Source organism: Mytilus galloprovincialis, chromosome 10 (assembly GCF_965363235.1).
Source record: "Mytilus galloprovincialis chromosome 10, xbMytGall1.hap1.1, whole genome shotgun sequence".
In the NCBI taxonomy this organism is placed as follows: Eukaryota; Metazoa; Mollusca; class Bivalvia; order Mytilida; family Mytilidae; genus Mytilus; species Mytilus galloprovincialis.
The window spans coordinates 16,221,032-16,236,460 of record NC_134847.1 but is presented as its reverse complement, the minus strand read 5'-3'; the positions used below and the strand labels follow the sequence as shown (position 1 = coordinate 16,236,460).

The following is a 15,429-nucleotide window of genomic DNA, read 5'->3' as shown; positions in this document are numbered from 1 at the left end:
GAAACTACAGTAGTATTACAAGTTTAATTGGATATCACAATCATCTGCCATAATAATTCTGACGTAGACGGTATACATAGACAAGATCGTAATGGTGTCTTTGAAAATTTTACCCTTTGTTTGTTGCTCCATACCTTCAAATGTTTCTTGAATATACACAACATGATCGAGAATAGTCAAGAAATATATTATGTACATCATAAAAATGTCTCCTAAACAAGTTGCTTATATAGCAAACATTTTGGTATTACTTTCAATTAGTACAAGCATTATTTCATTTAGAAATTTTATTCTTTAATTTGTTTTTGTTATCTTTTATATAATGTTGTTAGTGCTCAATAGACACGATAGAAGTGTACCGTACATGATTCTCATTCATAGAAAAATATTGTTTACCAATGTACGTTTATATATATTTTTTTTAATTGGTTATTTTAAACTATTTTGCAATTTGAATGGTTTCTGTCTATTATATGAATTAAACAATAAATCAAGTCATCAGAATAGCTCCTTGTATTTTTCGCCAAACGACGATATAGTAGTTTTTGAAACAAATAATGCAATTTAAGTTGACTTTCATAAGTAAAAAACCCCAAAAACAGATAAGAAATAAAGAATATAACATTAAAGAATAAATAACTTACATGTTTCGTTAGATGTTTAAATGACAAATAAGCGATACGTTATTAAGACTGGAAATCTTCCAATATTTGCAAATTACACCAATCGTTTTTTGAAGGTTATGTATTGAAATATTTAATTTTGACGCATATTCTAATATATACTGTATTGAAGACCTTTCAAAGGGAACTTTGTTTTGATATACTTGAATGCCCACAAATATTCTGACAAATTAATCACAAGTAAACTAAAGCTGTTTAGTCTCAACTAAATGCAGGCAACAGTTGTATACCAGTGTTCAAACCATCAGAATTTTCTTTTCAAAAGGGGCTTTGTCAAACCACCTATATTCATTTTTTTCTTCAAAAACTTAAAATAAATATATCTGACCTAGTTTTTAATCCGTGTGTCCATTCTTGATCTTCGAAATCTAAACAATTGTCAGGGAAATGTAATCTCATTGAAGACTTAAATTACTGTTTCGAAAAGAAATAATATCTACACCGATATGAAAAAGTAAAATATCTATAAAAAAATTCAGATATTAAATAAAATTTTTTACATTTATCCTTGAAAATACCTGACCAATGTGATCGTATGAACAAATTATAATTCTATTTTACTTATAGTTTTATTCGAGCGTCTGAGCGATAATCGAACCACATTTAACTAGACATGTGTACACGATCAACGCTTTTGTTACCCTATAAAATTACAAAATAAAGCAATCAATTCTAGAATATTTATATTCAAGAAATGTATATTTAAGTTTTGAGTGATCTCATCCTGATATCATAAAATGTTGCACAAGTACCATTCATTCTACATTGGCAAAAACAAAGAAAAAACAAAGGTGAGTTTCATATTGAACGTTTATACCATTCCACTTTATTTCATAGAACAACCTTGAAAATGTGGTTTATTGTCGTACCAATAAAGACGAATCAAGTTAAAAGCATACATGAAGAGATTTTATTCAATTGAAAATGTACCAAAGAGAGACAACAACCCGACCAAAGGGCAGAAAACAACAGAAGGCGGCCCATGGGTCTTCAACACAGCGATAAATTCGGCTCCTTGAGGTTGGTTATAGATTATAGTTTTTACTGTGAGCTTTTACTTGAAATTTTGATTATTGTAAATAAGTTTTTAATACACAAAATAGAAATAAAATTGTATCAAGTGTTCTTAAATGTTTTCTTTTTTAATAGGAATCATTAATGCCGTATCACCTATTTTGAAAGGATATGAATCAAAATCAAATATTGCACAAGAACAAATAAACATGTCAAATTACGTAAATTGATATGGTCAGTTGCTGTTAATTTTCTGTTTATACAATGTTGAAGTATTTAGAACACTAAATCATTTGTTTAACCTCTACATAATATTGCCTAAACTGTATTTGGTCCAACGTTTAGAATTTCAATTACCATTGATATTCTACTCTGTAACTACATGATTTGGTTCTCAAACTGTATTGATTCGAGCGAAACTGACATTTTTATGTAGACGAAACATGCGCCTTTAGCACTTGTTATCAAATAGTCCACCTCTAAATGGATAAACTTTGTAGTTTGTTTTTGTAGCAGTTAAGTGTTCCTGTTTTCCTCTGATCGTTGCTGTGTTTCCTTGGTTTTGGTTTGTGTTTTCGATAAATTATTGTATTGCTACTGAACAGCGGTATACTGATATTGCCTTTATCTAGCTACCCAGATTACAAGGATATCTATCTTTGGTATTTTCTTAAAGATAATATAAAGATCACATGGTTATTTTTTTTATTATTATTTTTCTCGCAAAATATGTCTTTTTGTTCTTGTCTAAATCTATAACTCTAAAAAGTTGAAAACAACACGTTTAATAATAAACTGGTTCTCTGTCCTTTATCTGTTTGGCTTTGACAGATATAAGGATCAGGTAATGACCAACCATCTTTTTTTACAGGTTTCCTAATTCACATAAAATATACAGGGAACCAGACCTAATATTTCTATATTTAGAAAGGGATATCCCATATTGAGACAAAATGGCGATGGCAGCGATGACGCTGTCTCTACAGACAAAAATTGCATTGGCCGCAATTAACAAAAAAAGGAAGACTGAATTTTCATTTTTAAAACCGTTACAATTTAAATCCGTCTCTGCTGCATACCATAATGACGCAATGATTGTATTGCCAACTGGCTATGGCAAATCTCTAATTTTTGAAGTGATCCTGAACATGACAAAAAAAAGTGCATCATCATCAGCCCATTGAATGCCATCATTCTTGAACAGAGTAAACGGCTCGGTAGTGAAGCAGTTATTGTAGACACGTCATTGATATCGGAGATAAAGAAGGGTATGTTATTATCAACATTGCTTCATATAAAATAAAAATTGATACATATGAAATAAATTATCAAACCTCAGATCAAACAAATAAAACGCCGGTACCACGATTTAAATAAATACAAGAACCTTTATAGTATCCCCTAAACAAACTAATATATCCCAATAACAATTTTGTCACCTCCTCCATAATTTTTTTTGTCTGATTTTATTAATAGTTATTAGTGTTTAAAATTATGTGAGATAGATAATGGAAGATGTGGTGAGTGCCAATGAGACAACTGTCCATCCAAATAAAAATATAAAAAAGTAAACCATTATAGTTCAATGTATGGCCTTCAACACGGAGCCTTGGCTCTCACCAGACAACAAGCTATAAAGGGCCCCAAAATTACTAGTGTAAACCATTCAAATGGAAAAACCAACAGTCTAATCTGTATATACACATGTATAAAAAAACAGAAACGAGAAACATGTATAAATTAAATAAACAAACGCTAACTACTGTACATAAGATTCCTGACTAATAACAGGTGCAAACATTTGTAGCGGTATTAAACGTTTTAATGGTACCAAACCTTCTCCCTTTTTCTGAAACAATAGCATAACATCACAACATAGAAAAACACACAATAAAATATCAATTGACAGGCTTAACTCAATCAAAAAAACGTAAATTAATACACTATGAGCAAATAAATTTGGTCTGGGATTATATCTGAATGCAAATGCACAATTAAAAAAATATTAGGGACAAACATTGACTTAAATATATTTTTAGGGTTTTAAATTTTTATAAAATATGGAAAAAAATATAGAAAAAGCTCGTAGATTCATCTATGGAGATTATAAGAAAAACTGGTAGAAAAGTATAAGTGTAAGTAACCCTCATTAACCATATGAATTTCAATTTTTTTTATTTATGTTCTTTTAAATCATTCTCCCATTGAAAATTTTGCTCACTCAAGTATATACGATTTTTTTTTTAAATTATGATTTACTATCAAAGTACATTTAAATCAAGTCTATATCTTTGGAGAATACACTTTGGTGTATGTTGGTTCGAATCCAACTGTAGACAAACAAATGTACAACAATGTAGTCCTGTGAATTTTTAGTCCCTTTTCTCAAAATTATTTATGACATGTTTAGAAAATGTACAAAAAAATCATTCACCCTTCCCTGAATAAAATTAAATTGAAAGAATATGCATTAAAATTGAAAATTTCTCTATCTTTTGTAACTTTAAACTAAATACATGAACATGCACATCATTGATATAAATAAATTCCTGTATGCCACCATATATTTTTATCTTCAGTGTAAAATAAAAAAATGCATGGTCTTGTCAAAATAGCTCTACCCATGAAGTCAATGGTGTCTGTCTGTGTGTCCATCCATCTTTCAGGTTGGCAAATTGGTTTTTCTCACTTTTTTCTTCATGTTTGAAGATAGTGATTTAAAATTTGGTATATTATTTTATCATGACCAGTTACAGATCAGGATCAAAATTTGTCCCATTCTGATGATTTTGTGTGGAGTTATGGTCCTTTGACTTGTAAATAAATAATCAGATTTCCACACTTTTTTGACATTCTTTGAAGAGATCTTTTAAAATTTGCAAAGTTTCTTTATGACTGCTGTGGTGGTTCCTCAATGGTTGTTATGTGTGACGTCATGATTCTTCTTTTAGTAACAGATTTCTTATATTGACCACCAATAAACATATAAATAGAAACATAGCGTCAACAATGAATATATGAAACAATAGATATAACAAAATTAAGAATGGTAATGTGGAATGTGACAAGGAGACAACTACCAGACCATAGAGCAGACAACAGATACTTTTATCAAAATAACTTATGAAACACATGATCTTCATATCCAATGAAAACAGTTGAATGCTACACCACATGTAATATTGTCCTATATCTTTACCACAATTTGCCTGATTAGTTTTATTATTTAATCTAAATTAAAAAGTCTTGATGTGAGCAAATTTTAAGCGCCATATTATAGTTTCAGCACTTAATCTTCCAAGTTCTATAAAAAATAGATATCATCTTATACACACGAGAAAAAATAACAAAATGTTTTATTCCAGGTTCTAGTGATATCTTAAAAAGTAGTTATACCTACTTACTTTGCCACCCAGAAGATATTTTGAAGAAGGAAGTATGTGATATTCTATGTACAGACTCTTGGCAAAAAGAGATAACTCACATATTTATAGATGAGGCACATTGTGTAGTACAGTGGGGGCACGAATTTAGACCGGACTATATGAAAATTAGTAAACTAAGGTCAGTTTTCCCAGAGTCAAAATTTGTGGCATTAACAGCTACAGCAACAAAGCTTATGATAAGAGAAATAACTGACATACTTCTAATGAAAAGCTTTACAACCATATATGCATGTGTTGATCGGCCTAATGTGAAAATTACAATAATAAAGAGATTACCATCAGCTGGAGGAAAAAATACAGCAGAAGAATCATTTAAACAGGTAATGGAACCTTTGTTGAGAAGCTTGTGTGATGATGCAGATAATTTTCCAAAAACTATAGTATACAGCAAACTAAAGTGGTGTGGAAATGGGTACAACATGGTATGCCAAGAAGCAGCAAAAGAAAGTGACCCAAATGCTGTGATTCAGAGAGTTTCACTGTATCATTCAGCATGTACAGATCAGGTTTGTATAACATATACCGGTATTTGCTGTAGGCGGGCCCTTTTTAATTTTTGGAATGACTGAACAAATATTACACATAAATAAACTTCAATAAACATTTATTACAATATTTCCAAATAGATAAAAACATTTAATTTACAATTAATTGATATATATTTATAAATACATATACATGATATATATGCATTGCCATCAAAATGAAATTTTTTTTTATTCTCCTGCATATATCTTAAAAATAAACATACTAAATGCTTTATTTAACTTGAATAGTTGGTGTTATCTTTAAATCTAAAAGTGTAGGTACAATGTATACTAGCAATTAATTGTCAAACAAAAGAGAAAATTCATGTTTCTCACATTTTTTGGTTTAAATACCTATTCAAAGGACCAAATCAATAATCTTGGTTTTTTTTTTAACACAAAATGTAAAATAGCCACAATTTAATTCTAGATATAAATATGCAGGTCAATTGAAATTCTAAATGTTGATCAGTTTAACAGTTATTTATATTTTTCATATACAATGTAGATAAAAATAGTATTTGTACATACATAATATGTCATGTATATATGAGCTTTTTAAATCAGTTTTTGTACAATATGCTTTTTAATTTACATCAATTTGAAACTCATCACATTCAGTAAGATTTTATTCGTAGATTGATTGTTCCAACAATATTTTTTTCAAGCTTTCAGAGAAGTTTATAAATAACAATATTATATAATTTATATCGGGTAAAATATTTATGTACAGCAATATTGATAATTCATACAAAAACTCAGTAGATAACACAACATAATATATATATATACAGACATAAAGTAAACCTGTCAGCTTTTACTAACTTGTTTTCAAAATGCATCTTAATCATACAATTCTTTATTTGACAGAAAACATCTTGATAAGATTATATACACGGACTAGTTTGTAATATCAATCATAAGACGAACTTGGTTATGTCAAGCTTTAAGAAAATATTTTTTTTTAGATGAAAAAGATAATTGTTGATGATATGGCTGATGTGAATGGGAATATATCACTACTGTTTGCAACTGAAGCATATGGGATGGGTGCAGATGCGCCAAATATAAGAAGAATCATACATTATGGACCACCTACTTCTGTAGAAAGTAAGATTGATAACTTACAAGCTAATAAATATTACACATATCATTCAACTACAATTATTTAAAAGGTGCATTATCATACATTTCTATGTTTTGTATGAAATGATAATCATATCAGCCTATGGTGTCAATAGCACTCTTACTGCTTAACAGTATATAAATAACACAAAGCTTAGAAGGTAATATAGCAGATGGTTAAAATGACTATAACACATACATGTATGGGATAACAAATCTTCTGGACATGGCTTTAATCTCTTTCAGTTTATCTTAATATATTAGATTTAAAAAAAATTACACATAATTATATCTATGTGTATGCATTTTTCATGTAAATATGCTAATGCTAATACATTGTACATGTTTAAGTGTTAGACTGCAGTCACTGTCAAATTTATAAAGGTGCTAACGAAGTTCTTGCAATTTAAATATCACATACATAAATATTGCATAGTTGATTACTAATATAAAAAAGAAGATGTGGTATGATTGCCAATGAGACAACTATCCACAAAAGACCAAAATGACACAAACACTAACAACTATAGGTCACCGTACGGCCTTCAACAATGAGCAAAGCCCATACCACATAGTCAGCTATAAAAGGTCCCGATAAGACAATGTAAAACAATTCAAACGAGAAATCTAACGGCCTCATTTATGTAAAAAATGAACAAACAACAAATATGTTACATATAAACAAACGACAACCACTGAATTACAGGCTCCAGACTTGAGACAGGCACATAAATAATGTGGCGGGGTTAAACATGTTAGCAGGATCCCAACCAGGGTTGGCAAAGTATTACCCACCCGAGAATTCCCGGGTCGGGCTGGGCAATACTCCCAGAAATGGGGATTACTGGGCAATATGATTTTTTTTATCTTGGGCTGGCCAATCCAACATGATTCAAATAACAAATTGGTTAAGAGAAGATATTATCAGCATTACAAAAGCCTAAATTATCACACAGTTTGTATTAGCCAAATTTGGCATGCCAAAACCTTTTACATATTACATTACGCTGTGGAATTAGCTCATAGTATTAGTTAAATGTCATATTGGGACTTAAAAAAGTTTACATTTATGTCCTTTGGTCTATGGAGGATACTTGTCTCATGGACATCACACCACATCTCCTTATTCTTATTTCTAATCTATAAAGCTGGACAAAAGGAAAGCAATTACATAGTAAATGTTTAAAAACCTATTTACTATATTTTAGCAGTTGACATAGTATCTGCATATCAAGTAGAATACTATCTACATATACAGTATTAGATTTTTGCTTTAATCAAATGCATTTTTTTCTAGCTTATATGCAAGAGATTGGCCGTGCTGGCAGAGATGGTCTTCATAGTGAAGCTGTATTGTACTTTAACAACAATGACCTAGGTGGTAACACCCCAGTTAGAGAAGAAGTCAAACAATTTTGTAGACTTAAATCATGCAGAAGGCAATTTCTCTGTAAACATTTTGACTGGGAATGTGTGGCTTTGTTGATAAAACACAACTGTTGTGACATTTGTAAGGTGGACTGTAATTGTATTGAGTGCTTATCAAATTCAGCATTTGATGACCTTGATGTTGCTGAAGATGATAAAGAAGGTACTCCGTCACAGCTTCAAACTCTATTAGCAGCATATTTTCAACTGGAAAATGATTTAGTTGACATGCCAAAATCAGAAATTTTTACAGGTCTGTCTTCTGAGCTTGTTCACAAGATAGTTAAAAATTGTTTATCTTATAAATCTGCTGAGGAGATATGTAGAAAATTTCCTTTCTTGAAATTTGAATATGCTTGTAATATATTCAAAATTATATTGAATGTCAAATCTGAATGTCCTGAGGTTTAACTTCATTCTATATTGTGCTTAATGATAAAATTTGTTAAAATTCATACGAAAAGCACCTTAATTTGCATACATTTTGTCAAACAATTTCCTATGCTTTTTTACATTAGATAATTCCTTAGAATTAGCCATATTTCATTTATAGTTTAATTCATACAAAACTTGTGAATTTACAGTACTTAATATACATCTGTTAAAAAAAAATTCTACAAATGCTTCAGATTTTGACATTTAATTGTGTTTTTTTTTAAATAATAAGCATGTTGTAAATTGATAATGTATGACCAAATCAAATAATTTTCAATACTTTGAAATGAGAATTAAAAAAAAAAACAAGAGCTCACTTAAATCTTTTTAGGCCAATTCCCCAATTAAAAAAATGGTGGAAATAAAACCACAAGGATTTTCTTATTTACATTTACTTTAAAACTGAAACTTATTAACTACCATTAATATAGTTTATCATTCAAAAATATCTTAAAAGTTTACCATTTAATAAATAAGTCTTTAAAATTCTTTATAATATTTGTTCAACTTGTTCATAAGCTTTTATAAGTGAGGGCTTCTGGCAATTTAAACTGGAAATTTACTTATTCAGTTCTCTTGTTTTGATCACGTATAATCAGTAAAACCTAGTATATGGAGTCACAATTTAATATCATTGTTTTCAAAATATTAAGAAAATTTGTCATTTACTTCTCAATTCCACATACTACCTTAAGGTGGTACCCAACACTTTCACTAACATTAATTTGGCTCGTTTAATTTTCTTAAAATTTTGACAAAGTATTTACTTTGACCCTTTGACAAAAAAATAAAAATTTCAAAAAATTTGAACCAACCCAACTGTTTTATCAAAAAAATTACACTGGTTATATAGCAGTTTGACAAAAACCTATTTTGATCTTTGAAAAGCTTAATTTTACCTTAACAACAAAACGTAATTAAAACATTTAGCTGATTTTACAGAGTAAATCTTCAGTTTCCAATTTCTGTTGCAAACATCTGTATCCTTGGTTCAATCCATTCAAAGTAATGGCTAGTATTAAGCTGATTCACTATAGTACTAGGAATCTTTGAGAAATGTTCATGTGCTCTGCCAGCCTCAAATTGAAATGGTTTCAATTTCCTGAGGTCTTTTAAAATGATCTTTTCATCATCTGCAGCAGATTTGTCAGAATGTTTTTTGGCTCTAACAATAACCTTTGATTGTTTTTCAAAATTTTCCGCAATGTCTCGAATGGCACCCAAAGCTTTTGTTCTATTCATGATGTTGCTTTCTGTTTTATTTGAAAACATATGTTTTAAGTGGTCTTTGACTTTCTTTACTAGATGTTCCATAGCTAAGTCTGCAGGGATGTGGCCATTAAAGTGACCATTTGTGTTGACAAAAAGCCCATAAAATTCTTCATTTGCTTCCTTCTCAGACAGAAGTATAAGTTGATGAACCAGAAAGCGTAGTATGTCAAGAGCATACTTTGACAAATTTTTATGACTTTTGAAATAAAGCATAGCTACTTTCAAAAGCCTAATGCCTCGGGTTCGTTCTGGCAATTTTATCATATCCATAAGATCTTTGAAAAGCAGACCAAGCTCTAGCATCATCTGTGCATAATTTTTTACATAGTCATATTTTGGTGCTTTTGACTTTTTCATTAATGTTACTTTTCTTCCATCAGTTAGTTGTACAACAACTGGCTGTCCATTAACTGAAAAATAATTTGCAAATGTGGGTTACCAGTTCAATAGAAAAATTAATAATTCAACACAATGTATAAATCACAAAACAAATGTTGGGATTGATTTTATAAGACCGCACACATTTTTGGGGGTTTTACATAAAGCTATGATGTTGTCTTGCAAAGACACATTGGGTTTCCAGGTATAATATTTTTAGTTTTAAGTGAATGAATTTAAGGGGTTCATTTTTTTTTTCCATACTTTTTTTTATTGAAACAGTAAATATCTTTGACCACATTTATTTTGTGTCTCAAACCTAAATGTGATGTCAAAGATTTGATCACAAAAATTAATCCAAATTCAGGCAGTATCAAGTTTAAATATTGTGTCCAAATTTGCCACAACTGTTCAGGTTACTACCTCCGCAGTCGTATGATGCTGCATAATATATTAAAAATTCTAATTGTACATAATTTAGATGAATGGAAAATTATTTTGATGTCTTATTCAATATAATTGTATTTCATAAGTATTTGTATATTTTTGTAGCTTCTAAATCTGAAGAATAATTTTCTCTAGTTGTTATTGTGAAGATGTTCTAATAAGGGTAAAATGATGAAATTTTGTCAGATGTTCAAAATCCTTCTTTTTTTCTACAATTCAGTGTAAAATATTTTGCCTTGTTACAAACATTTTCCTTTTCATATACATTGAGTAACAATACAATAGGTAACAAAAGTGCAGTTACCAAAATTTAAGCAGATTCTAGTTTAAATTTTAAAATCCAGATAATTCATCATTAATGCATTTTTCTTATCAATTCCAACTTATGTATAATGCTGTTTTTTGATTGACTGAAAGGTAAAATGCTATTTCTATGTACTGACAATTATTTCTCTGCTAGTGCATTTGTCATTAGTGATTTTCCTGTGCTAGGATATTTCTAGCCAATATCATGGCAGATGTGGAATACTATATTGCATAACCCAATAAATCATTTCTATTATTATAAGACAAATTTATTGTTATTTTTTATATAAATATACTGTCATCCCTACAATTGTTGAAATATTCACATTAGTATAAAAACCATCATTATTGGGAGCAAATGGCAAACTCAATGGAAACATATTATCAACGTCATAATCAAATAGGATAGGGTCAGTGCATTTGTATCAGATATGATTATACAGCCTAAGCAGTTTGACTGTGCAAATAGCACAGCTGCAGTATACATATAAAAAAATATACAGTCAATACTCCATATGGTACCTGATAACTTCTGAGGTAAAAAAATATACAAAGAACTTTCGATGACTATAAACAATTACATCATGCAAACAAAGGATGTTTGCCAAAAATACCAGTTACTAGTTGAACAAATGCCTTATTGGTTTGAGAATTTTCTGTCATACCACTGTCCCAGGTTAGAGATATGGTTGGGATCCCACTAACATGTTTAACCCCCAACATTATGTATGTATGTATGTGCCTTTCCAAAGTCAGGAGCCTGTTTTATAGTGATTGTTTATGGGTTACATATTTTTTTGTTCCATTTTTTTTATAAATAAGTTTTCTTGTTTCAATTGTTTTACATCTTCATTTCGTGGCATTTTAAAGCTGACTATATGGTATGGGCTTTGCTCATTGTTGAAGGTTGTACAGTTACCTATATAAGTTTATTTTTTTGTAATTTTGGTCTCTTGTGGAGAGTTGTTTCATTGGCAATCATACCATATCTTTTTTTATATGATATTATTGTATGTAAATCAATAATTCATTTAAAAAAATACCTTTTATTGCCTCTTCTGTCCAGCACTCATTTGTATTGCTGTCAGATAAAACATATTTGGAAATTACATCACCAATTGTCTCAAACAACCATTGTCGCTTTTCTTCTAAGTTATTAAATGAAGGTGGAACATGTACAGTAGGCACAGATGAAACCGATTCCATTCCAAAATAATGCAGTATGCATTCTACAATATGCATGTCCACAACAGAAATAAAAAAGTCTCTATCTGCATCTTCTCCCACATTGGATCTTGAAATTCTATCTTGAAAAGACTTCAATGTTCCCAATTCTGCTCCACTTTCCTTTGAATATAGCATCTTAAATGTCATGGTTAAAAAGTTCATTAATAGGTGAAATAATTCAAAAGTTATTGGGGAAAGATGACTGAATTTCTCTTTTGGATCTACATGGTAGGCTCTCAAATTCTTTGCCCCAGAAAAACGTTCTCTGGTCAGTAAATCCCCCCCAATGTGAATCTTAACATCATCCATATTTTTTCCAACACTTGAAAATACATCTTCGACAACCTTTTCGTAGTAATCAAGTATTCCAACTACATCTTGATAGCGCTGTTCATTTTTGTGCAATACAGCAAGCGGGATAACTCTGGATTTTTGTTTTAACTTATCTGATATTGGAGAACTAATTTCATTCGGAATTACATCTTTAAATTGTCTGAAGAAAGGGATGTGATTTTGAAGCACACGAGCAATCAATATGGTGTAGTCGTACTTGATATTCTGAATATCATTGGGATTAGGTATATAATCCCTAAATTCATTAACCTGCATAGTACAATGAAATGGTGACGGCATATGTAAATAAGAAAAATCAGTATTCTGTACAATTACTGCAGATGCAAAAGCATGTTCCATATGTGACTTATTATCGATTCTTTCATCATGTACAGATGATTTCCAATTCACATTGTCCCCAATTATTCTGAATCTTTTCAATTTAAGATTGTCTATGAGGTGGTGGTTGAAGCTACCTCCAATTAGATCTACAACTGTCAATGTTCTGCCATAGCATAAACATGCTCCTAAAGGCTGCAATCGATCATAAACCTAAAAATAAACAAAGTTGAACTGTGGGTTACAATTTAATGCTCACACAATATAACCCCACTATAAATATTTGGAAATCATCAAGTTGATGAACAATGAATTTGAAAAACAATCTAAAGATTAACATTCTCACATTGTAGTGTTTTGAATTTGAAGCCATATATACAGATTGTCATCTTGTAGTAAACAATCAACACAGAAGCATTGATATTAAAGCATTTGTATACATGTAACATCTAAAATCAGATAACAGTTTATTTAAATGACAGATCTATATGTATTTATTGCGTTTAATTTGATTAGAGTTGTTACCGCTATTTAGTGCATTTTTCCTTTGATCTTTTTATGTGATAATTTTCATATCATACTTCTCGCTTGAGATGGAAAAATTATCACTAGAAACTAAGGAGGCCATGTGGCATTGCTAATGAAATTGACATTGAAATTGACAACGTCGTCATAGGTAAAATAGCGATAAACAGATTATCATTGGTCATCTCAACTTGATCTCCATTCTCTATTCAATATAATGCAAATATATTCATATCTGAGAGCTATAAAGGCTATAGAAAGCCATCTTTTTTCAATTCATTTTGACTATGCAACTACAAGTTTAAGTCTATATACTTGGAGTTCATATATTGTATATATTTTGATTGGGGCTATTCCACAAAAAAAATGTATGTGGGGTTGGAAAACAGTTTTTGTCAGCACCCACCACCCATACAATTGTAATTGAGAATTATAGTGCATTATAGTGTGAAAAGTTGCTGTGATACCCATCACCCATGTATTATTCTAATGCAATTATTTTGTAACAATTGTTCTGATTGGATGACAGCAAGCGTAAAATTCTCTACCTCCTTGTCTGTAACTAAGGAAGCCGACATTTTGAATTTCGGAATGTACTGACATGTTATTTCTACAATAATAAACAAAAAACTCACTTGTTGCGCCTAAAAATCTTCTTTTTATGAAATTTTATTAGATTCTGAAGCGGCACAGAAGCCAGAAAACGCCCTGTGTTTATGTTTGACGCCGGAAGCATACCTATGACGTCACCTAGTGTAGGGACCAAAGAAGATAACATCTTTTCGCGGAATTTTCTTTAATGAAGATTTTATACTGAAATAATGATTAAAATTTAATTATGAACTTGTTTTGCATTAGAATAGAGATAACTGTATTGTATTTGAAGCTTTGTGGACGTCCATCTGTAGTTTAACTGTCTCAAATACCCGTTTACCTGTCTCCGCTCCGCGTCGCCAGGTAAACTAAATTTGCGACAGTAAAACTACCGATGGACGTCCTTAAAGCTTCAAATACAATACAGTTATCTCTTAATTAATACAATGTGCCTTCCACCCCCCTCCCCCCTACATTTTTTTCTGGAATAGCCCTTGTTAAAAAAAGAACAATTTCTATTAATATGCTTAAAAACAACTTTTTATGTATTAATTTTTTAAGCAAAAAGAACAGTGGAAGTCTATATTATACTTTTTTATACCTTCTGATCACAAATGTTATCCATCAATAACATTGACACCATTCTCTGTACACGGCTCAACTCTATGTTTCTGGATTGCATCAAAATGGCATAAACAAATGCAGCTTTTGGTATAACTTTTTCAATTTTGGTGTAACAGGATCGTTGTTGAGGTGGAAGCATGGTTGAAAAGAGCAATGTGCAAAGTACTGGTAATTTTTCCATCATTTCTTTGATTATTTGTGACCATTCAAGAGATTTCAAGCTACTAACATCTTTTTTCATTAGTTCACTGACAAAAAGCAATTTCCTGTTTCCCATTGTAGAAATTGATGAGTCTATTTCTAAACATAGTTCAGAAATAACTCCATTTCTAAAGTTATCCATCTTCATTAGTGCACCATATATATTATTGTCATTTTGAATGACATTGATTAAGATGGATTTCTCTTCCTGGTTTAAATGGTTGTTACTTCTGCTTGGTGTAGTGGTCTTTAAAAATGTTGTAACATCTGGTAGAACTGGATTGTAAAGGGTATTTCTATTCATGTATACATAATCATGGTCAGAATCAATACATGTCCTTACATTATTTTCCAGTTGTGTCAAGATTGGTGTAATGGTTTCACCAGCATAACTATGGTCAGGAATTCCTAAAATGAATATAAATGCTTATATTTAACATTTAAATTAATACTGAGGAAAAAAACGACTGAGAACAGAGCCTTTTGACCACAAAATAATATTGTTTGATAAAGTATGCAATGTAT

At 30.4% G+C, this 15,429-nt stretch overlaps 2 protein-coding genes across 2 annotated transcripts; one reads left to right on the top strand and one right to left on the bottom strand.

Moving 5' to 3' along the window:
* The first annotated feature begins 5,110 nt into the window (after nucleotides 1-5,110).
* On the top strand, nucleotides 5,111-8,755 carry LOC143049919 (uncharacterized). Its single transcript, XM_076223691.1, has 3 exons — nucleotides 5,111-5,649; nucleotides 6,639-6,780; nucleotides 8,093-8,755. Exons 1-3 carry the CDS (start codon nucleotides 5,242-5,244, stop codon nucleotides 8,632-8,634), a joined length of 1,092 nt encoding a protein of 363 aa, XP_076079806.1. The 5' UTR covers nucleotides 5,111-5,241; the 3' UTR covers nucleotides 8,635-8,755.
* Nucleotides 8,756-9,609: 854 nt separating this feature from the next.
* LOC143048879 (uncharacterized) lies at nucleotides 9,610-15,046 on the bottom strand. The gene is made up of 3 exons (XM_076222748.1): nucleotides 14,681-15,046; nucleotides 12,105-13,173; nucleotides 9,610-10,340 (listed from the first exon to the last, which is right to left on the bottom strand). Exons 1-3 carry the CDS (start codon nucleotides 15,044-15,046, stop codon nucleotides 9,610-9,612), a joined length of 2,166 nt encoding a protein of 721 aa, XP_076078863.1.
* Between the last annotated feature and the right edge of the window lie 383 nt (nucleotides 15,047-15,429).